At 42.2% G+C, this 23,608-nt stretch overlaps 2 protein-coding genes across 19 annotated transcripts in view; one reads left to right on the top strand and one right to left on the bottom strand.

The window, feature by feature from the left end:
• LOC123976656 (calcium-binding mitochondrial carrier protein Aralar2) overlaps positions 1-15,125 on the top strand; it is a 46,143-nt gene extending 31,018 nt beyond the window's left edge. For 3 of the 5 annotated variants that reach the window (XM_046058976.1, XM_046058975.1, XM_046058977.1), the window contains 7 exons: positions 4,297-4,437; positions 6,736-6,872; positions 7,163-7,313; positions 8,051-8,189; positions 11,932-12,090; positions 13,006-13,096; positions 14,119-15,125. In XM_046058976.1, coding sequence (XP_045914932.1) covers positions 4,297-4,437; positions 6,736-6,872; positions 7,163-7,313; positions 8,051-8,189; positions 11,932-12,090; positions 13,006-13,096; positions 14,119-14,317 — 1,017 coding nt within the window. In that variant the 3' untranslated portion in view covers positions 14,318-15,125. Of the gene's footprint in view, positions 1-4,296; positions 4,438-6,735; positions 6,873-7,162; positions 7,314-8,050; positions 8,190-11,931; positions 12,091-13,005; positions 13,097-14,118 lie in introns of those variants that run through there. The other 2 variants (XM_046058978.1, XM_046058979.1) reach the window with 2 other exon arrangements.
• Positions 15,126-15,193: 68 nt separating this feature from the next.
• LOC123976658 (cytoplasmic dynein 1 intermediate chain 1) overlaps positions 15,194-23,608 on the bottom strand; it is a 55,881-nt gene continuing 47,466 nt past the window's right edge. For 11 of the 14 annotated variants that reach the window (XM_046058983.1, XM_046058985.1, XM_046058986.1 and 8 more), the window contains 3 exons: positions 20,684-20,824; positions 17,865-17,990; positions 15,194-15,958 (listed from right to left, as the gene is read on the bottom strand). In XM_046058983.1, coding sequence (XP_045914939.1) covers positions 15,848-15,958; positions 17,865-17,990; positions 20,684-20,824 — 378 coding nt within the window. In that variant the 3' untranslated portion in view covers positions 15,194-15,847. The other 3 variants (XM_046058994.1, XM_046058993.1, XM_046058995.1) reach the window with 3 other exon arrangements.

Here is a 23,608-nt window from a genome sequence, read left to right as displayed (position 1 = left end):
GTGCAGAGTATTGGTTAAGATAAGGTCTTCACACCCTTTAGAGTTTACATTACATTGGACATCATGATCAATTTGATCGCTAAAGCTTTACATTTATGCACTGCACTTTAATGCAGCTTAGTGAGGAGGTGCAAAAGCACAAGTAGAGACTGGAATAAATGGCACGTATAGGAGTCAAAAGATACATCTAAAAGCCTAAAGGTTTTTAAATTGCTTTGTCAAAAGCATCAGGTCACTCTCAGTATTTATTAAAGAGGGATTTTCATATTTGAAACCATACTTGACATAGCCTACATGTAATTATGGTGTCCGGTTCTATATGGATTCTGAATGATTAAAACAGCAGTGCTGGGAATACTTCTTGATCAAGTGAGAGTGTCAAATCATATTTAGCAGTCACATCTCTTCCCCACGGTAAAGGCTCCTCTCAGCTCCTCTCTCTGAGAACCCTAATCTCTCCTACAAGTTCTATGAGAGTGTTGTCAGTGTGAGTGCGGCCACAGATATTCGGCATGTTTGCAACAGTGTCCAAGTACAGTCAAATACAGTTACACATTTACACATTTCAGTGTCCACCTTTTTTCCATAAAAGTCCAAACACGGAGCCCGTCCCTCTTCACTCCCAGAGCACTGTGCTGCAATGATGCAGTACAGTACACAGACAGTGTATACAGTACTAAGGCAGCACACATCTCTTAACTATGTTTACCTGTTTTGTGAGTGCCGCCCCTCTGACAGTTGAGCAGACAGACATGGACCTGTTTGGAGGCCAGAAGTGGGCGTTTGTTGATGGAATGTGTAAATCACACATGAAAGAGCAAACGTGCATACTATACATGCTCACAGGAGTGTGCGCATATATGACAAACAGAAGAGCACACAGGTGCACGGACACACACACACACACACACACTTCCAATGAGGAAACGAAGATTGACAGCGGCTGCTACCTGAGACTACTCCCCACTCCCACCAGTCTTTTACCTGCTCCCCTCCCATCATAGGTTTTGATCACTGAGCTGTCACAGTCTACCCCCAACGAGCGCACACGCGCACACACACACACACACACACACACACACACACATGCACACACACACACACACACACACACACACACACACACACACACACGGTGAGTCCACCAAGGCTGGCAGCTTTATCCTGAGCAAATGAAAGAAGGTCTTTCACTCAACCCTCTTTTGATGCTGATCACTAAAGCAAAGTATTTCAGGATACACAAGTCATTATTCATTTAGCTCCACTCAGGCACATTCAATTGACCTTATTAGTTCTAGGAATATGTTAAAGAAATGTTTTAGCACGGTACATTTGCCGTAATTTTGCGTTCCACTTTGGAAAGTGATTTTGTTTTGTGATGGAGACAAAAATGAAAAAAAGTGTAGTAACTACAGAAAAGCAAATGTACTGAAAAAATGTTCTGTGCTGTACTTGGTGTGAAAAATAGTGGTTGCCTATTTTATACAAGCCATATGGATTGAGAAGCAGAACCATAACAAATGCAGAGGGAGAGGAGAGGAGTGTTGATGGATGGATTTTTCCTCTTTTCCTCCGTGAGCCGTCGTGACAGCTCCTTTCATCCTGGCTGAGGCCCTGGTGTTAGTGCTGGCACTGCACTCTGCCTGCCACTTTGTCACACACACACACATAGAAGTCGAACCCTACTGAACCCTGTTTTAGTGAGGCTCCAGCCACAGCACATGAAATCTGTTTATATCATTTGGTAGCTGTGAAAGTGTTGGTTTGGACCACAGTGTGAGCCTAAGACCCGCAGTCTATAAAGCAAAATACAGAAAGATAGAGAGAACAGGGGTTGGTTTCAGAATAAGTTTGCTTTCTGTGTCATAAACTTATCTCAAAGAAACTTCTTTATCTCCTCTGTGTCTCCTCCTTTCCTCTGCTCTACTCCTCTACCCTTTCCTCTCCTCACCTCCTCCTCTTGCTCCCGCCTCTTTCCCTCTCTAAACCCGGGGCTCAGCACCATTAAGCTCCGGCGCGGGTTGCCAGTTTCTAATGATTATTTGGTAAGAATGGCATGCTCCGTTGACTGAGCTGGCTGGATGCTTATCTGGCAGTTACTGGCCTGCATTTTAGGACTTAAGTTACACAAAATGCTTACTGGGTTGTTGCTGAGAGGAGGAGTGGGGTAAGACTGAGAGGCAAAATACAGTAATACTTTGTTCGTGTTCATCGTGAATGTATCGCAGTTTGCATGGTTGGTTTAAGTCTTTGTAATGGGTTTGTTATTCAGGACTGAGGTGAATTATGAAAATAAGAGAATCTAATACACACACTCAGACTTGCACATGTAGCGTGAAGGGTGTTAAGCACAAATGAAAGTATGATTTTTATTTATGGATAGCGGCTAATGATTTCAGTGGGTGCTAATCTGTTGTATGGCCATGATTGAGTGGTTGGCGTGTGTATTTGTGTTGGGGAGGGTTCCTCAAACTTTACTAAGCTCTTTCTGCAGCACACACATGGCCAGGAGCTGTGATGCGTGCATAAGGTGCTGACATCCCAGGTTTCTAAGGATCACCTTGCCTTGTAATTACCTGGGAATCATGAGAGAGCCGCCAACGCTGTCACTCCATAATCACAACCCTCAACCCCTCTGCCTCAACCTCGACCTTCCTTCACTTCTCCTGTTTTGACTGCTCCTCTCTCTCTGTTTCTGTCTCACCATCTTTCCCTCTCTCATTAGCTCGCTGTGTTTATTTGTCGGAATCTCTCCTTTCTGTCCGTCGCCCTCTCTGGCCCGGATATTGAAAGTTTTTGAGCTGTTTTTCCGCAATTGAGTAGGAATTGTGGGATGGTGAAGCACACAAAAAAAACCTCGACATTGTCACTCCTTTTTATCTTGTGTTGTCAGGTCTAATTGTCAGCTCATCTCTCTGAACAATGTTGTTGTTTACTCGCCTTGAGTAAACAATGTCTCCATCTCCAGTCTCATTAGTATCCAATTGAAGCAGGCGTCAGTGCGAGGGGCTGGAGTCAATAGCATCTTATTGCTCATGCTGTTAGGGAATATATAGTAACACTTAAAACTGAGGGACATTTAGTAAAAAAAATATTCCCCTTTTGCAGATTAAAGCATGGTGCCTTCCCGTAAGGCAAGAGGCGACAAGCACAATCCATCATTCGTGAAGCGGGGGGGGGGGGGGGGGGGGGGGGGGGGGGGGGGAGACAAGGGAGAGAAACAACAACAAACAGACCAGGCCTATTTAAGACAGAAATGGCACCATGGCAACCGATTGCTGTCTAATTGCGATGTGCCGCCCTTTTGCGTGTAGCTACAGTAACCACTGGCAACCATAGCGAGAGAGAGACAATATTGTAGAAGATGAGAGAGATCGTTTGAGAGGAGGTCAAATTTTATTTTATTTATCCTTTATTTAACCAGGAAAAAACCCATTGAGATTAAAAATCTCTTTTGCAAGGGACCAAAGCAAGAAACGGAGGGAGAGGCAATATTGGAAAAAGACATTCAGAGGAGGAAGAGAGGGAGAGAAACAATTAAAGGAAAATGGAAGACACAGAAGTCAGAAAAGGCCCACTTTCTAAATCAAAATGTATTATTGTGTGATCATTTCTCAATATCAAGAAGCACTCTGGAAATGCTGTCGTGTTCCCTGACTAGACACAGTTAACCATTCGTCTTGCCACAACCCCACCACAGCAGCTACATCTTATACTTGAAAGCCCTGCCGACCTGAAAGGCACAGAAACCAGTCTGAACTCGCTGCAGCGTTGTTGCCCTCCCCTCACAAGTACAGGTTTGGAGAACAGTGCGAAGTGAGAGGTTAGAGAGAAAAAGAGAAGTCAGAGTCCCCGCAGGGTCTGTGTGATGAAGACAAACAGCTGACAGACTCGACTGCATCAGCTGGATTTCCCGGTACTCTCCTGCACTTTCCTCCTCTCTACATGTTTGTTTTGCAGCTGGTTGCTGAGGCGGCACTATTGCATCACTTGCCGCAATTGCATACAAGTAGATAAAAGTTACATTTTCAATCTTGATTGTATGATAATGTTTTTTTTTTTTATTGGTGTGTTCTGTTGAAATAAACAATTCATCTTTAGTGGAATTCAGTGGAGCCACAGTCAAAATCTCATATTAAACATAGACAAAATACATGTTGAAATTACTAGTTAGTTAATTATTTTTGGCAGCTGATATATTAAAGTCAGTTTTCATGCCTAACTAAAGGGTCCAATCAATTTCTCTATTATTGAAGTTCATTCCAATGATTTCTTTTTGTCTTTCTGTTCCTCCAGGCTGGTGGCTCCCAGGTGATTTTCACCAACCCTCTGGAGATCGTAAAGATCCGTCTGCAGGTGGCAGGAGAGATCACCACGGGGCCAAGGGTCAGCGCTTTGTCCGTCATCAGGGACTTAGGATTCTTGGGACTTTACAAGGTGAGAAATGTTGTTGGGGTCAGAGGTGCATGTATTGATCATTGCCCACAATACAACTGGAAACTAAAGGCCCGTGTGTAGCTGATGTAGTTCAGATGCTTTTCTGTGGTGGAGCTTATATAGATGTTTCACTTCTTAATGTCCGCTGCCTGGTTGAACTCATGTCTGAGAACCACAAATTATTCAAGTGTCTTTGTTTTCACTCTTATAACAGTATTTTACCACATGTGGTCTATTTTAGTGTGATCTGCTTGCATCATTTCATAGAATACTGGATTTTAGCTTCTGAATGTGATGTAATGGCAATGTTTATAGACTATACAATGAAGAAATGTATAGTATATATGAAAGTGCAGTTTTTCAGGAATAGTGTACAACTTCTCTTCTTGAAACATAAGTATGTTTGATTTTACGCGAGAAATTAGGGTTTCAATGCTTAATTGAACTTTTTCTGACGTGTCTTGGTGGCAAGTGTGAACTGTTGAGAGCTATTAAGACCAAATGTACACAAGAAACTAGTTTTCGAGAGGTAGTGCGCAGAATGAAGATCAGCATAGTCCTACAAAGCGGCTAACTAGGGTGCTAAAGACTACACTGGCGTGTAAACACAATATTCTGTCTTTGCTGATACTTTCTGCCAAGCTTTTTTGCTCAAGTCCCAGTAGGATCAGTGAGTAGTGTTACATAATTCTGGGAATTTAGAGATGCACAAAATGTTTTCCTCCATTCCTCTCTACAGTAAAATAACTTCCACCTACGATCAAATCCAAAATCTCATTGGATATGTGTTGTGGAGGTCTGTGCATTTTGGCTCATAGTATAATTTGTTGCTGAGAACTATGACAACATCAGATCTGTCCCCCTGCCCCAACACACACAAACCCATGCTGTTGTCTAATTCTCTACTGATATGTAGGCATGTAGCTCATTAATGTCATGCTGAAAGGGCTGAATAAATGAACTCAGTTGAACAGTTAAATATCAGTCCACTACAACGTATCAGTAGGAAGATATTGGCGATCGACCACTTTGATGATAGTTTTCCAATATGAAAATGCAATCTTTAAATAAGAGGTACAGTTGTGGAGGAAGCCAAAAGCCATATTTTATGCAACGCTGAATTCAAGTTAGATTTGTTGCCATTAGATTAACTGGCAAATCATTGCCAGACGTCTAGTATCCATTCTATTGTATTTTCATTAGCCTCACAGTTTCACAACAATCCATTCTTTCTCATTACTGTTATGACTAAATCATACGTTATTTTTCTATTAACTATTGTACAACTATACATATTACCTTACCCCACATCAGCTATCATTTAAATCAACAATTCCATGGGGTCTTCTGTTCAAGAACAAGAAAAGGCACAAATTATGCTAAAAGCTGTATTTAACCTTAATTGCCATAATTGGTATTTTTCAATGGCACAGGGCTAAAAATTACTGCACACTGTTTGAGCATATTAGGGGTGTATGATATTATGCACCCAACACATTGTAAAGCAAGTGTGAACGGTTATAGTGTCATAAGGGGCCAAAAATATTGTTGTGTTGGTGTATTTTAAATAATATTTTCTGTATTTTCATAATCATTAATATTATAAATAGCATGACTTCTAGCATCGGTCGGTTTGCACCACTAACGCTAACCCTGCACGGCCACATAGTGTCTTTTGGATGCGACCAGTTGGACGGGAGAACTGCGGCTACTGCTAACATTAGCAGCTTAACTGGCTAGACAAGGACATTAGCCCTCAGGGTGAAACAGAGGATGTCTAATTAAATTACATAAATAAGTCCTAATGGAGCGTGGCAGGGGAGATTCTGCTTCAACTATAAACACAATCAACTGTGAAAATGTCAATCTCATACCTGCGGTTGTGTTCTTAATTTGCAAGTAAGATGATGGCACTCAAATTCCAAGTATTAAACAATTTTTCAGGGAAGATCTAGTCTTAAGTTTTGGTAGTCTGCTGATTATTTACTAGACTTCACTAAATCACTCAGACTTCTTCTTTCTGTCTGCTGATGTGACCACCTGTCAGCACTTCCATGTGAAACGTTTGGTTCTGTTAACAAGGCTGTAATAGGCTGTGGAGCCTCCTCTTGTCTCTGCCTACCTGCCTACCTGTTCATGTGTTTGTGTGGTTGTGCACTAACTCCTAGTAAGTTAAGACTCTGTGCGTGTGTCTCCATTCAGCTGGTTGTGAGAATGCTGCTCAATGCTGCGTTACCCATATAAGTGTGTGTAAATGTGCACATGCTTCATTATGTTCGTCTCCTGGTCCATGCATAGAGAGGAGACAAAGTGCATTGGTGTTGGTGGTGGTGGAGGTGGAGTGGAGGCAGGGAGGAGACGAGCTCCAGCCTGCAAGCCCCAGACGGGCTGGCTCCGGAGGGGCTGCACCCAGGCACAGAGCTGCCTTTGTCAGGGTAATTATCCTGACGCTCACCCTTCGCTATTGGAGCTACCAGTTGGTAGGGTGGCTAACGCACTAGCGCCACCATTCATCACTGGGGGAAAGTTGTCAGTGTAGGAATATCAACCAAGATGAATTTCATGTTTTTGGACTTACTGTGTTTAAGTTTTTCTATGTGCAGGAGTACATTTTGCATATTTCAACTCAATTTAATTGCATTTCAGTTTCTATACATACACTCGTCTCATGGCTGCCACTCTGCCACTGCATTACCTAACCCAACACCGTTACCCCAATATCAAGGCTTCTTGTCCCAGTCCCGGTGACGCTGCTTGTCTGTCCTGCCTCGATAGAATCTCCCAGCTTTCAGCAGCCGCTCGGGCCCCAGCCAGCCAGATGGGGAGACAGGCAGACAAGAAGTGCCAGAGGAAAGAGAGGGAAAGAGATAGCCCAGGTATCTGCCAATTCTGTGTGTGTGTGTGTGTGTGTGTGTGTGTGTGTGCGTGTGTTTGCATGTGTCTGTGTGTGTGTGTGTGTGCGTGTGTGCTTGTGCGCTTGTGTGCGTGTGCGTGTGTGTAGGAACCAAAGGATTATCCCATAGGAGTTAAATGAAGCCTATCCAAAACAGGGAGAGCCTGCCCAGCTCTTTAAACTGCTTCTGTTGACGGTAGTTGCTGTATCAAGAAGGTGGCAGCGGGCCAACAGGCTTGAAATACAGCAGGAAACTCAATAGGCTTGATGATATAGTGTTGTTTACAGTGACAGACAAGGACTCATCTTCGTCAGCCAGTCTGTCTTTCTCTGGTTTTCCCACTCTTTTTTTTTTTGTCTTTTCTGTCAGCTTAGCTTTCGGAGTTGCCTCCCTAACCTGCTGCTGAGGACACACGTCGTTTGCACATGGAAAGAATATGCAGTATTTCACTCCACCATAGGAGTACCACGAGTCTTTTGGAAGTAGTCTTTGGCGGTAACATCAATTGATGCTTGAATATCTGGTTTGTGAACAGATGGTTAATGTTACATATTGTGACATCAAAAACAATCCATGTTTATAGACCTGAGCCAGAAGTCAAGGTTTGAGTGCCCCGATCCCAGTCATTCGTTCTCTGCTCTCCTTTCTGAGAGTTTAACTCCTAAACCAATATTATGAACCTAATACATCTCATTTTCCCACTGACTGTCTTTCTCAAGGGTTCTAAGGCCTGTTTCCTGCGGGACATACCCTTCTCAGGCATCTACTTCCCCTGCTACGCCCACATCAAGGCTTACCTCTCTGAGGAGGACGGAAGGATAGGGCCAGCCAAGATGCTGTTTGCTGGAGCATTGGCAGGTAAATTTGTAATCAGGTTTAGAAAAAAAGAAAGTTGTAAGTTTCCACATAACATTAACAAAACTGTTTTTTGCAAGAATTGTACCTGCTAAACATCTTTAAGCAGGCCTTAAACAATATATGTGAGCAACATCAAATAAAAAATATTTGTCAGGTTAAAACAACCATGGACCAGAAGACTTAAAACCTGCAATTTCTTTGGCCACGTGAGGGCAGCAGTCTATTTACACAACCAATAAGTTATGGAGCAATATTAGCATTCATTTATAGTCATGTTTGCAGCCACCTGGCGAACTTAACTTTGATGTTTACTCTCATTTTTGGTCTCCACCAACTGCAGAGGGAATTATCTGGCTCTTTACCTGCTAAATGCTCTCCTCTGATCACCAGCTAGTCTGCCATTTGGTGGAGGATAGGTAGCGTACAGCTTTTCTGCTGAAAACTGCTGCCTGCTACCAAAACAACAAAGTTATGGGCCCGTTTCACTTACAAGAAGTCATGTGATCCATTGTTAATATAAAAATATTGATTACAGCAGCTTTAAAATTTTGGGATCACCTCTGTTGTCCAAGATCTTTTTAGACGAGACAACTAACAGAAAAAGTCACTCACGTCTGAAGTTTATGGAATAAAGTCTTTGGTCAGGTCCTGTTTTTTAAAGAGTGTGAGAGCAGGTCTCAGTGCTCTCGCCTCAGACCTCCACAGGGCTACACTAACAGTAGCAGAGCTCGGAGTTTGGAAGCCAGGCAGTCTCTGACCGCAGGCTCCATGGCAGTAGCTGCTAATTAGAGCCCTGCTCAGTGATTGGGGACTGGGGTTTTGGAGCTCTGCAGCAGGGAAGCGCCTCCAATGCCTGCCAACCAGGCCGGCAGAGAGGCTTTCCAATCCTAATATATTGTATATATACACACACACACACGAAGGCAAGCACACAAACATCCCTGTGCATGCTTTACACACGTTTACCCCAGTTCTGTCTGTAAGTTAGGCATCCCAGTGAGCAAAGAGGCCAAGAGGACCAACCTCCACAAATGACTTATCTTTACCCTCTGCATGAAAATACGTTATGAATACGTTATATGAATGTATGAGTTTTAATATTGGATTCATCCCTGAAGAAAACACTAATAACAGACCAGCACTCCCCTGCCAAGTTAAAAGGCTTTAGAGCATTTGCATAAAAGACTTCATATTTGTTTTGAATCCTCAGAGATGTGTCAGCAGCACTCTCGTTTTGACGCAGAGGCAGAGCACAACACGGAAAAATCATAAATCCTGCCTCCCTCCTCCATTTTTACTCTGGTTTCTCACCACAAGACTGGCAGCCACGGCCCACAGACTCCGAGCTGAAACGAGCCTCATGATTTCTTTATTTTTTTCGTTGCGTCGACACATTTATCATCCTTCTTTCACATATATTTATCAGCGGTTACAGCATTTTGGCAATTAGTGTTTTACAGTCAGCACAGGAAATTGAATTACACGCTCAGTTTGCACAGCATTATTTAGCTAGGCATTACTCCGGTCTGTGAAGAACATAGTGTTGGCCATCTCTAACTCGCATTAGCCCTGTATGTGAGAAAGAATTATGGAGGGAATTTTTGGCCTTACTTGCTGTGGGGTGTAAGGAATATCCATGTTGCTATGTATATTAACTACTGGCCAGACTACCATGATTTTTTGCATGAATATTTATGAATATGAATATTAATTACTCAATGTATCGAGTATTTGAATGACAGACAATTGATCTCCAACTATTTTGGCAACTATTTTGATAATCGTTAAATAGTTGTCACACATTCTCTGGTTGAGAACATCTTCCCAAATTTGAATTTTTGCACCATTTCTTTGTTTTATATCAGTTATAAAAGTACCCTGTGGAGTTTCTGACCACTTGTCTCACAATTAGGGCTGCAACTAACGATTATTTATCATTGTTGATTAATCTGTCAATTAATTTCTCTATGAATTTATTAGTTGTTTAGTTTATTAGTTGTTTAGCTTCTATAACTGCATCTCATCTTACAACCCTGTTGTAATATGACAATAAATGTAAAATGTCAGAAAAGTGTTAAAAACGACGATCAGTATTTCCCAAAGCCCTAGATGATGTCCTCAAATTTCTTGTTTTGTCCACAACCCAAAGATATTCACTTTACTGTGATAGTGGAGTAAAGAAACCAGAAAATATTCACATTTTAGTAGCTGGAATCAAATAATTTATCTTAAAAAATGACTCAAATCAATGAATCAAAAATAGTTTACAATTAGTTTAGTTTAATAGTTGACAACTAATTGACTATTCGATTAATCGTTGCACCTCTACTCAATGTGTTGAAACGGTTTAACGAAGGGTTCCTGTTTTGTTTTTGTCCTGCCGTTGATTTTAAACTGTCGCGAAGCGCAGCCATGCACCAACAAAAGCATTGATGAAACATGAACGCTATTTTAAAGATCTTCTTTGCAAATGTTTCTTTGAGGAAGGAGATGCACTCGACGCATTTGTTAGACCTCGAGGATACACAATGCATTTTTCTGAGAAAACTCCACAGGGCAGCTTTAACTGAACATGTTTGGGGTTTGGACTATTGCTCGTACAAAACATTTGAAGACACCTTGACCTCTGGGAAATTGTAATTGTAATTTTTTCTATTTTACTCTATTCTGTACGCACAAGATTGTTACTTTTTTTTTAAATCTTTCACAAAACAAGCCATTGCTTAAGAAGAGAAAATAATTAATCGGTAATGAAAATGATACTCTCAGCCCTATAGACGTATATTTTTTTTTTAGGACTAACACTTTTAAGACTTCAATTAAATGTTAAATAAGTATCAATACAAGCTCCATTTACCGTGTTATAAAGACTTATATGATATACCACTGTGCCATTCCTCTGCAACTTCTTTTTTATTTGCTTTAGGAGAGTTCGAGTTTCTACCACTACCTGTTCCTAAACTTTCTTTTGTCTCCATTAACTCTGCCACATCTCCTCAAAAAATCACAGGAAGCTTCCTCATTTTCTCCTCTCCCTCTTCCTCACTCCTCCCCTCAGTTCAGTGCAGGTGGTCAGTCTCCACCGGGTGCCAGTCTGCTACCTAATGCTGAGTTGATTAGGCTTGCTGAATAGCTCGTTTGGCCGTTACAAAAACCAAGAAGTCAGAGTAAATCGTCAAGAGGGCAGTTGATGGTAATGACCGAGCCATCAATGATTGAGTCCATTCATGGCTGAAGTGGCTGGAGTGGGGGCTTTGCAGTCACTGCCTTTAGTCAGCCAGTCACTTTCGCCGGCACACGGGGCACAGTGTGCATTGCTCTCATTACCGTCCATTGTCTGGCCCCTTTCAAACGGCTGTAAGAAAAGTGAGAGAGAGAGGAAAGGAAGGAAAAAGGTAGAGATTAAATAATGGCCTCGCTGGTGGTATGGATTGGTTGATGGTGAAGTGATAGGAACTGGCCCCTACTTGTGTATAGTGTATGTATGCGGCAGACTTACTGCAAGATGGTCAAGATGACGTGGTTTTAAAAGAGGGAACAAAGAACGCTAAAGCCACTCTATCAGATGCAGTTACGAAGACACGCAATTTTCTTTTTCATTTTCATTCGGTCGCTGATGGCTGCTTTCTACAAATCATCTCATTTGTTTGGGGCTGACTTTAAATTTGTGCAGAATCAAACACATCCAACTGTTTAAAAATAAAAAGAAGTGTCTAAACAGCTCTTGCATTTTTTTTTTCAGGCATGCCAGCGGCCTCTCTGGTGACGCCAGCAGACGTGATTAAGACCAGACTACAGGTGGCGGCACGTGCCGGTCAGACCACCTACAGCGGCATGGTGGACTGTTTTTGGAAGATTCTCAGAGAAGAGGGACCCCGGGCTTTCTGGAAAGGAGCTGGAGGTAATGTTCACTGAGGCCAGTGTCTAATGAGGAGAAGAACAGTTGTGATTATACACAAAGGGTGTGATTTCCACACACATACACACACACACACACACACTTATACAGGTACAGTAACTCTCTCTGAACACGTCCTCTTACTGTCCAGTCACCAAAATCCAAATGAGTTGATTCGCTCTGAGTCACTTTCAGTGTTGCACTCATAGTCATAATATTTACAAGGAGGTGCAATGAGTGCTTTGCAGACTGCTTCACCTCCCAGGCCACGTACAGGTTGCCCTGCCTTATTGGTGGAGGCTGTTGGGCCATATGCAGCCTGAGAGAAATGCTGCAGAAACGGAAAAAGTACTTCCATCTCCTCCTCATGTTTTTAGGGGAAAGAAAGATTTTATCTATATGTTTACTGATGGGAAATATTCACCCATAAAGGTGCTAGAATTTAAAATCATTCAAGGATAAGGCAGCAAAGGACTGTACTTTGTTTTAACATGAATTTAACACATCATTATTTCATCCATTATTTTAAGTATTGACTGGACGTTATGTCAGTCTGGAAGAAGAACATAAATATGTTATTTGAGTACTCATAATGATTATTTTCATTTGCTTCCACACGTGTAACTGAAATCACATATAGTTTTTTGATGTTTGATAAATGACAGCGTTTTGTAATCCCATGTGGAATGGGCCAAATGTTCGGCATGGCATAGCATGGAAATAAAAATTGGATTACAATTATTGAATACTACAATCATTATGGGAAACATAACTAGTCATTATTTGCCATTTCTGTTGTTGTGGAACCTCTGATTTCTTTGTGTCCCCCTCACACCTGAAACCAAACCTTGATTTTACTCTTGTGTAGATTAGTGTCCATATAAATTTAAAGAAACCCATTTCTACCCCTTCCTGCAGCTCGTGTGTTCAGATCCTCGCCTCAGTTTGGAGTGACCTTGGTGACCTATGAACTCCTGCAACGCTGGTTCTATATCGACTTTGGAGGACAGTAAGTCTTCTTCTCTCATACAACCCTTCCAACAGTTCATGTTTTACTGTCATCACAAAAGCAACACCCCCTCCAACTGACCAGTGAATCAATATAAAGCACACAGAAATTTCTTCTTGCCTTCTTTCTTTTGAGGATAGAACAATACAGGAAGTTCATCTCTTTATCAAAGACCATCTCCCTCCAGAACAATGGGGTTAATTTCAACTGACTTGGGTGTCCTCCCTCCTGTACCAGAGAGAAAGTAAATGCCACAAGACCAAAAATAATTTCTGTGCACATTAGCTGACACACTGAAGCCCTCACTCAAAGCTCAGGATGTGACAATTTTCTCAAACTCAAGAGTTTTACCGCACAGTGATCAGGGCAGGCAGCACCCATTTGACTTGTGCATGTATTTTCTCCACTTCTGGGATTGAACGAGCTCATTTTCCTCCTCAAAATAGGTCCCTCTCTGGAATAATTCCCTCCTTTTCTAAAGTTAAAAAAGGTCCAGTGGGGAGAAGAGAGGTGGTGAACCTCTCCAAAATGACTGAGAAAGTGCTCCTTATAATGGACAGCAGGGTTGCACATGCATGTGTTCGCTGAATGGCTCAGGATTTTTACATGTAGCTCCCTCTCTACCAAAAGACAGTGAAACTTAACCAGATGCAATTCTGATGAAGATTTGGTGGTGTTTTTGAGCGAGGTGATGCGAGTGCTCCTTCGCTGTATACATTGGAAGCGAATCACGGCGCTCAACATGAAATTAGTAAGGGATTTGATTAAGTTCTACTCTAAGGGAGAAATGTTCAAGTTGCGGTGAACAGGGTTGAATATGATCATAATTATTAATGATAATAATAAAACTCCAGTCTGTGCATGCTCCCATTCTCCCCTCTTTGGTTAAAATAACATCTTGCCCCGTGTTTATGTTGTTTAACACTTGCCCCTGCTTACTCTAGCGGTCCTCACCTTTTTCTCCTTTATTCAGCTCTCTCACTGTGCCTCTGGCTCCCTCTTTCCCCCTCTCCACACCACAGAAAGCCGGCTGGCTCGGAGCCCACCCCCAAGTCTCGGATCAGCCTGCCGGCGCCCAACCCCGACCACATCGGAGGCTTCAGGTTGGCCATGGCCACGTTCGCTGGCATCGAGAGCAAGTTTGGACTCCATCTCCCAAGCTACACTGTGGCGACAGCAGCAGAAGCGGGGGACCCCCCCTCCACTGTGAGCACCCCCTGAACCTGAGGAGGGGGGGGGTGGTAAGGGAAAGAGAAGGCTCAAATGTTTTTCATTTTTTGTAGAATTTTAAGTTACTCATTTAAAGTTATTTATAATATTTTCTTCTTGTATGGCAGCCTATATTCAACCATATGGATTAGTAAGCATGGGTACTCAAAGAAAGTTCTTTGTAGGACTCATGCAGTATTTATTTACCTTTGATTGACGCTGTATAGAGTTTTATTATAATGTGGTTTATACAGTATGTACAACACACAGGCAGCTGAAGGCCTGGCAGAAGTTTAAACACACTGCTTGCTTTTTTTTTGGGAAAATAGTGTCAAACACCCATTTGCAGCTTTTTCCAGTGTCTGCCCTTTGTTGCTTTATCCTCAAATGATCATATAGCTGGTTTGAAAAAAGATTTATCATAAATAAGCACATCTGTATATACAAGAAATCCAGAGACATATTTTAACATCTATAAGGCTATTTTTGTCCTGAGTTGCTCTTCCAATAGTGTGCTGATTTGATCGAATGTATCAATAAGAATAGAACCAAAAGGTACTTGAATGTAAAGACACAGCACAACATTTTGACTGTAGACGTTTACTGGTGTAAGATGTTTGGTTCCAGGTCTAAATGTATGCAGATGTGTGAATATCTGTAGAGACTGCTGGCACCGACTGCAGTTCTGTAGTATGTCACGATTTTGTTTGTACAAACACAGAGAATGTAGGAGTTACATATGGTGTGTGATAATTGTGCCTTACTGTGCGTATGGCAGCAACATGTGTACTGAGAGTAAAAAGAAACTTATATTAGTAAACTGAACGTATGCCGGAGTTTACATTTTCCTTCCCAGTTGAGCACCGCAAGGAAAAAGCGAGACAGGAATTCAGCAGCTATGCTTTAATAGCAAACATAGCAGGTTTAACAGCGGCCACTCTGCATTACAATATATCTCTTGATAATTGTTACAGTTCATTAAAGAATATACAGTTGTTGCTCTTGTTCAGAACAAAATACTTGATTCAGTTTCTGACATCCTGAAACACTGACACAAAGCAGCCACAAAGCCCCACGTGTGAAAACGCCACCATAATAGCTCCATGTTTATGCATCTGGAATATTTCAGGAATGTGTTGCATGCAGGCATAATACACAGAAAAGAAGCACAACATAAAGTGAACATGACATTTTGTAAACAATATATGACTAGTCTATGGACCCTGCTTTATTTTTACGGTAGTGCAAAGCGTCGTTACAGTACACACAATTTCATAAGGCTATTAGACTGCCACTTTGTACATACTGTAGGTGGACGAGTTGATCACCTTAAATAAGTAAACAAATAAATAACGGTGGACAAATCATCAAAGATCAACAGTTACAGACTGTTTGCATTTACAGGAGAGTAAACAATAAAAGCGCGGGTTTTGTTTGGATCAGACAGGAAGTGTACAGAAAGGGGAAGAATCACATGCTAAAGTGACACCAATGAAAGCACACCAGGTCTCTGATTCCCTCCGCTTTGTTTGGAGTCCTCTTCTATGAAGCCAGCTCCATAGGCCCCTCCTCTTCGCCGTCCGCCCGGTTAGCACGGATCTCCATCAGGGTGCGAGCGAAGCGCCCCCAGTCATCAGTGTGAGTCACTGACAGCTGTAAGAAAGAACATTTACAAGACTATTTTATTAACACTGCCACCGTGGACAACAATGGGAAATAAACAAAAATAAGGCAGCATTCAGGCCGACTTCAGCACTGCATGGAAAGAAAAGAAGCCCCCTCATTCATTTAAATGAATTAATTCAAATTAATTCAAAAAGGTTAATCGACCATCAGAGCTAAACATTCACATGAACTGCACTGACCGCAGGGCTAATACACGATGTCAAACAGAGCGCAGTTCCTCTTTTAAGTGTCTACCTAGAGTTGTACACTGTGGGAGTCAGAATGAGTGGGACAGAAGCCGCCACCCAAGCAGTCTGCAACCGCTTTGCGTGGCCAGGCTGTAATTAAACGGGAACCAGGAGGAGGGAGGTAGCCATTTTGAACCCCCCCAACCCCCCACAGAGCTGGGCTGGCCGCAGCAGGGGGCTCTGGTATCATGTATATGGTGCCTGAGTGACATCAGCGTTTTAACAGACTACAAGAAGCTTAAGTGTAAAAAAGAAACACTGTTGGATTTTGTGTTGTCAGGCTTTGTCCAACTCATTTCACACTCACTAGAGTTTTGTCCCATGACAGCCATCTGAAAGACTTTCCATACAGAGCAGCACCAGTAGGGCGCTAATCAAAACAGCCCTAATCCCTGCTGATAAATGACCTAAAACTAATTTGCACTGAGTAAAATAATACTGAAATAAAAGTATTTGGAACTACTGGCATCTCTTTTTCACATGCTGTTACTTGTTTCAGCCATATGGGGGGAGTTTCTAGTGAAGTAAATACCCCCATCACCACCAAACAAACACACACACAAACACACACACACACACACACACACACACACACACACACACACACACACTCCTCTTTACAGTCATAAAACCTTTCAACCCCGCTCACTTTTATTGATGAATCTTTGTTACCATCAGCCCAACATTGAGGCCACCAGCTCTGCCGAGCCTCTCTCCAACTTACCACACAACAAAAAGACGCTAAAATTAGCACAGCGGCTAGGCTAACGCGCCCTCACATGGGGATCCTAACCAGAACCCTGCAAACATGAGAGAACAGGCAGGGTGGTTGGCCGCTTTGTGGTGATGGCAAAGTCACGTGTAGGCCATTTTACAGGGACACGAAAGAGGGAGGGGGAAAAATCAAACACATACATCCATGGCAATGCTGACAGTTGGTTAAACATACAGGACTAGAAGACCTAAAATGGTCAGTTGTGGTGTATGTAGAGGTTTTACTTTAAAAAAGAATTGGTTTACTTCTGCTCTTATAGTACAAGTCTTTCACCAAAGTCATTGGACCAAATACACATGAAACATAACAAGAGTACAGTATGTATAAATACTCATTCACTCAGTCACAGTTACGTACATCATTTGACTATTTGCAGCAGTTTTTCCCACCACATGACTCCTGAAGAATCAGAAGAGAGGTTCTTATACTGAGTCGTTACTGATGTTTCATTTAGTGGTGCCAGTAACTCAATTTCAGGCACTAAAATCTTTCTCTATACTGTAGTTAAACTTCATTGCAACGGTGCAATACATTTTGGTCATTGTAGTTCACCCATGCTTTTGGCACCTAGAGTGTAATTAAATCTTGTCTGAAAACTAAACCCATGAGAACCACCAGCTCCATGCAAACAGCGCTCAAAGTGAATGCAACAACAATGTGCTCAACAGATTCTGCCAAAATATTAAGATTATAAGAGAAACACCTGAGTGCAACACTATTTAAAATGTCACAGTTAATATTCTGTAATGATTAAGACTATACCTGGTGTAGTCTCACTCTGCCCTTATTTCTGGGTACCAAAAAAAGATTCTGCTCACTTTACAGCAATGTATTATGTGATTAATGTACTTTAAAAGATTAATAGCTGTACCTCTCCAGTATCATAGATCCAGACTCTGCCTTCTGAGTCGCCCACAGCCACCTCCTTCCCTCCTGACGACCAGCGCACCCTGTTCAGGGCCGAAGCGCCCTCAATGGTTACACTGGCAGTTGGTACCTGGTGGACAAAAAACATCAACAAATAAACCAAAAAAGTGTTCAGTATCAAGCCAAATGTAACATTTTTCAGCTTCCACATCACTTTGCATTCATGCAATCAGACATTTCTATGTAATATGAGATGTATAACAAACAACATATCGAGACAAGGAACTGGCAAGACCAGAACTCCGGAAGACCGCTCATTGTGCACTTTGGAAATAAGTTACAATGCAATGTGAGCCTCTAACAAGGCACATAAACCTTTATAAAACCCTCCAGTCTTCTGCCTGTAGGCAAGTGGTGTTAAAACTTTTTCTGTTACAGCTGTTTGTGTTTGAAGCATTTCATATTTTTCTCATTAATAGATGTAACCTGCTGAATGTAAATGAGTGAGTTTGTAAGTTACTTACAAACCAAGTCCATCTCTGAAGCACTTTACCAGCTTCCTGGATATTACATTTCTAAACAAAACGCACTGAAATAAAGAATCATATTTACACTGTATCTCTTGAGTCCGTGTTTCTTTTTATTTAATGACCCTAACTGCAGTTTAAGCTATTCTTGTTTGTTTATTGGAAAATTATGCCAGTACAGTGTCATTTACAGAACAAATGTACTCCATTGAAAGCACAACTTTATTCAGGAGGTTGTCAAATTTGCAACTTCTCATTCATATGTGGACACGCACAAGGCTATTTACTGTGTAATAACTGCGTTCATGTTTGCTGTCGGGGTCAGCTGGTGCTCTTTTAAATGGCAGTGCTCGTGTTGCACCTTCCTAAAAACCTAAAACCATCTGCAGTGTATCCATAAACTGTTCCTGACATGTGGCAGGCGAGTCTGACACATGTCACCAGTGGAGACAGGGGCCTTGGCATCATGTCGCCTCACACACCGAGCTTCTGCGTATTTAAAGCAGCGCTAACCACAGACTGACTGCCATTAGCCTGCTAGCTTCCACCGCTCCGCCCGAGTGGATCTGAACTGAGCACTTTAAATTGGCTGTATATATGTGTGTGTGTGTGTGTGTGTGTGGAAATGAGAACCAGGCGCGCCTCACTGCTCCGTTAGTGTCGTTATGTGTGTTTTTTATATGATGGCAACAATGGAAGTCTGTGGCTATTAGAAGGACTGTGTATGAGTGAATGTGTGCAATGTGTTTGGAACATCCGTTTGTGTGTGTGTGTGAGCAAATGTTTCTCATAAAGCACATTGTTAGCTGAGTTAGGCCGTTGATAATGAACTCTTCCTCTGTCGGTGAAAGGCTGCTGTTGAGAGGACCATGGGAATCTCGTCGTCTGTGCTGCAGAGGGGGAAGACGCTTCTGATGGGATCAGTGTAGGAAAGAGTGTCAAGGTTAAAACAGGAGGAGAGAGATTTGATGATGAGAACTGCGGTGGGAGATGAGATGTGGACAGTACAAAGAAGAGCATTATGACAGAGGAAGGAGAGCATCTGTGGAGAAGCAGACTTGTATTAAGGCTCTGTGGGTGTTGTCTCCATGGAAACCATGAGAGAAGGAGAATGGAGGCTCCTGTTATCCTCACTTTTACCTGAGTGATCAAAGGGTTGGTATCCACTCCAGTAAAGTATGATTTTAGGACTCATGGCTGAAGACATCTGAACACCATAATGTAACTTTTTCTTCCTTTCCACTTTGGGAAATCCACTTATTTGCGTTCTTGCCGAGAGTTACAGAAAATGAGAGGATCCATACCACTTCTCATTGTATTCTAAATAAGAAGCTACATCCAGGAGACAGCTTAGCTTAGCATAAAGAAAGGAGACAGAGGGAAACAGCTAGCCTGGCCAAGTAAAAAAAAACATCTCTGAAGCTCGCTAACTAACATGTCTCATTTGTTTAATCTGTACAAAAACTGAAGTGTAAAGCTTTAGAGATGCTGGTGGGCGGCTTTTGTTTCCTTTGTACGGAGACAGTATAGATGTTTCCCCCTGCTTTAAGTCTTTAGCTGCTTACTGTAGCTTTATGTTTACCACACATACATGAGAGTGGTGTCAATCTTCTTATCAAACTCTCTGCAAGAAATTATTTCCCAAAATTTCTAACTAATTATTTTATCAATAAGTAACTGCAAACAAACGAAATTGATTTGGAGAATATAATGACCATGAGATAATTCAGTTGAGATTGCTGTTTTGGAAAAACAGGTATGTAATTTATTTTATTTTACACTATTTATTTGTGTTTATGAAACTTGTCCCACAGCAGAATTTTCTCCTTTTATTATTTTCATCTCCAGCATGGACTGCGGACTGAGGGCTGGGGCTCTCTGCTTGTGGTCTCCTGAACATCTGTGTGCTTCACTGATGGGACAGAGTGTGGGAGGCAGATGAGAGGAGATGGCGGGGTCCTGAGGTTGCCTGTACGTTGGACAGAAGTTGCAGGAATGTTAGCGGGACGTCTGGGTGGGAGCCGGGATGAGGAGATGTCACTAAGTGTGATTTAAAGCGATGGCTGTGGGAAACGCCCACAGGGGAATCTTGAATCGTGTGTGTGGAGGGGTTTGATGGGAGGGAAAAGGCTTGGATGTTTGGTTGTGCGGTTCGGGCTGAGGCCCAGCAACAGGCCCTGAGGATACCAAACATACACGCACATCAACACACAAAGGGATGACACAGAAAATACGCCCATAATGACCTACATTTACCCATCAGTGCACACACACACACACACACACACACACACACCTCAGTGTCGTTGTTGAGGTTCCACAGGTCCAAGCGGCCCATGCCATCCACGGCGGCGAAGATCGCCGGGTGTACGGGCGACCACATGACGTCATACACATAGTCGGCGTTGTCCTCAAACGAATACAGAGGCTTGTTGTGCTGAAAGAGAGAAAGAGAGGATATTAATGTAAGTGTGAATGACTGAGATGGTGTGGAAAAGCACTGCGGAGAAATAGGCAGAGAGTTAGCGATTACAGTAGATGACACATTAGAGATAGAAAAGAAAGACAGAGAGAGAGAGAAGGAATGGAGAGAGGGAGTGAGTGAGCTTCAGACAGAGTGGCGCTGCCTCAGCCTTGGGGCCTGTCTGGGTGCAGAGCCTAATTAAAAAGCCTAGCACATTCACACAGCGCCATAAAACCGCTGGGAGAGATGAAAGGGAGGGCCCCTCCACAAGGTGTACTGTAACCTCGACACAACAGCTGTCTAAGAGAGAGATGGGAAGAGATGGAAAGGGGAGGAAAAGGAGGGTTGGACAATGGACGGAGAGGAAGGGGCGTTGGAAATAGGATGCGTGTGTGGAGGCCTACAATGATGTCAATATTTGAGAGTGAAAACAAAAGTCTAACAACAACATATGAGCTGATATTCATCTTTTAACACGAACAAAAGACGTGCTGAGCTGGATGTTTTACATTTGAAAATGAAACATGTCAGTGCTCTCTGCTGGACAAACTATTTAAAGGAGACATCGAAATTGCCTAAAACATGTCTTTGCATCGCTTTTTTGCACTTTCTTGTTACTTATTGGCCAAAAGACATCTAAATTCTCAAGATTATGGAGACTCAACTGTCCTGAACAGTCGAGCAGGACAACAAAATGACCCTTAGGTTAAATTTCACTGATTAATTTGTCACGTTATGATCTAAAAGCGTGTACACATCTTTTTTGTTGTGTAGAAATCCAGCTTTTGCACGCTCCATAATTGTGTATATGGTGTGTTTTTGTTTTTCTTGCCGATGGTCTTGTGCTGGTGTTGTTGAACTTTGACCTAGAGCTGCACTGACTTGGCTGAAAGCTACTGCTTGTGCTGCAATTAAAGATGGAGGATAAATTGAATACGTGTGGGAATATAGCTTAATACAAGTGTGTGTGTGTGTTTGTGTGCACGTATGTGTGTGTGCCCATCTCTCAAAGCGGCTGTTTGGAGGCTTACAAACTGCATTCCTGACAGGTAGAGTGGGAGGGGTGGAGGAGAGGAGACAGGTTGGCTGGAAGAGCAAATGAAGGAATGTAGTCTCTCTCTCTTTCTCTCTCTCTCTCTCTCTCTCTCTCTCTCTCTCTCTCTCTCTCTCTCCTCTTTTCCTCATCCTCTCATTCCTCCCCTTTTTCTCCATCACCTTTATTCTCTCCCTCCACGGTTGTCCTGAAAGGCTGCGAGACCTGCAGACAGATAGCAGCGCACGCACACGCAAACACAAACAAACAGTGCCAAGCCAATTTCAAGCCTCGATTGAACCTGTTTTCCAGCCGGCAGGGTGACAGCAGAGGTCATTTTACTCTGAGCTGAGCAATTCCTGTTTATGTTCTCTCTCTCTTGTCCTCGCTTTGTTTTAGTCCATGTTCCCACTGCTTTGTAACTGCACTCTTTGACTGCAGACTTTGACTTTAAAGTATTTCATATTACGGGATTGTATTTAAAACATAATTTCATTTTGATAATCTGCTTTACTCAACAACGCCTCTTAATTTAATTTCGTGCTGTCTTTCTGGAAAATGTCCTTGATGCATTTGGCCATACCCTTCAAGTAATAATAATAATAATAATAATAATAATCTTTATTTGTAGAGCACTTCTCAAAAACAAGTTACAAAGTGCTTTAACAAGTGTAAAGACAATAATAACCAAAAGACAATAATACAAAAACAATACAAGATAAAGAAAAGAAAGGCTAAAATACACGTTTAAGATAAATATAAAATTAGTAAAATAGAATAAAATAAAAGGGATAAAATAAAGTCAAATAAGATCGGGAAAGGCTCTCCTATAAAAGTATTTTTTAAGAAGGGACTTAAAAGAGTTCACTGACTCAGCCGACCTGATTTCCTCGGGCAGGCTGTTCCAGAGCCTCGGGGCCCTGACAGCAAACGCTCTGTCCCCTTTAGTTTTCAGTCGAGACTCTGGAACAGACAACAGACCTCTGCCCGAGGATCTCAAGGTACGTGCTGGTGCGTATGGGACTAAAAGGTCAGAAATATAACAAGGCGAGAGGCCATGAAGAGCTTTAAAAGTGATCAACAGAATTTTAAAGTCAATTCTAAAACATACTGGGAGCCAGTGTAATGAAGCTAAAATAGGAGTAATGTGGTCATATTTCTTTGTTCTGGTTAAAAGCCTGGCAGCTGAGTTCTGGACAGTCTGGAGTCGATCAATAGATTTTTGGGTTAAACAGGTGAAAAGGCTGTTGCAATAATCCAGGCGTGATGAGATGAAGGCGTGTAAAATGGTCTGTGTGCTGCTCAAAATTTAAATTACTATCAAACCAAACACCAAGGTTCTTTGCCACAGGCTTAATGTGATTCACTAGGGAACCAGCAGATGGCAGTATTTGATTTGCCATCTGCTGAGACCCGATGACCAGGATTTCTGTTTTGTCTGAGTTCAGCTGGAGGAAATTATTTGACATCCATTTTTTAACTTCACAAAGGTAGTTGTTAAGTGAACTCAGCATTCCAGGGTCTGTGGATCTGACAGGCAAGTATATTTGTGTGTCATCAGCATAAATATGAAAAGAAATGCCATGTTTATGGATAATATGTCCAAGGGGAAGCAGATACAAGGAAAACAAAATGGGTCCTAAGACCGACCCCTGAGGCACACCATATTTAACTGGACAGAACGAAGAGACATAGTTGTTTACAGACACGCAAAACTTCCTATT

The sequence above is a fragment of the Micropterus dolomieu genome, linkage group LG09, assembly GCF_021292245.1.
Source record: "Micropterus dolomieu isolate WLL.071019.BEF.003 ecotype Adirondacks linkage group LG09, ASM2129224v1, whole genome shotgun sequence".
Taxonomy (NCBI): domain Eukaryota; kingdom Metazoa; phylum Chordata; class Actinopteri; order Centrarchiformes; family Centrarchidae; genus Micropterus; species Micropterus dolomieu.
This window is presented reverse-complemented; position numbering and strand designations above follow the sequence as displayed.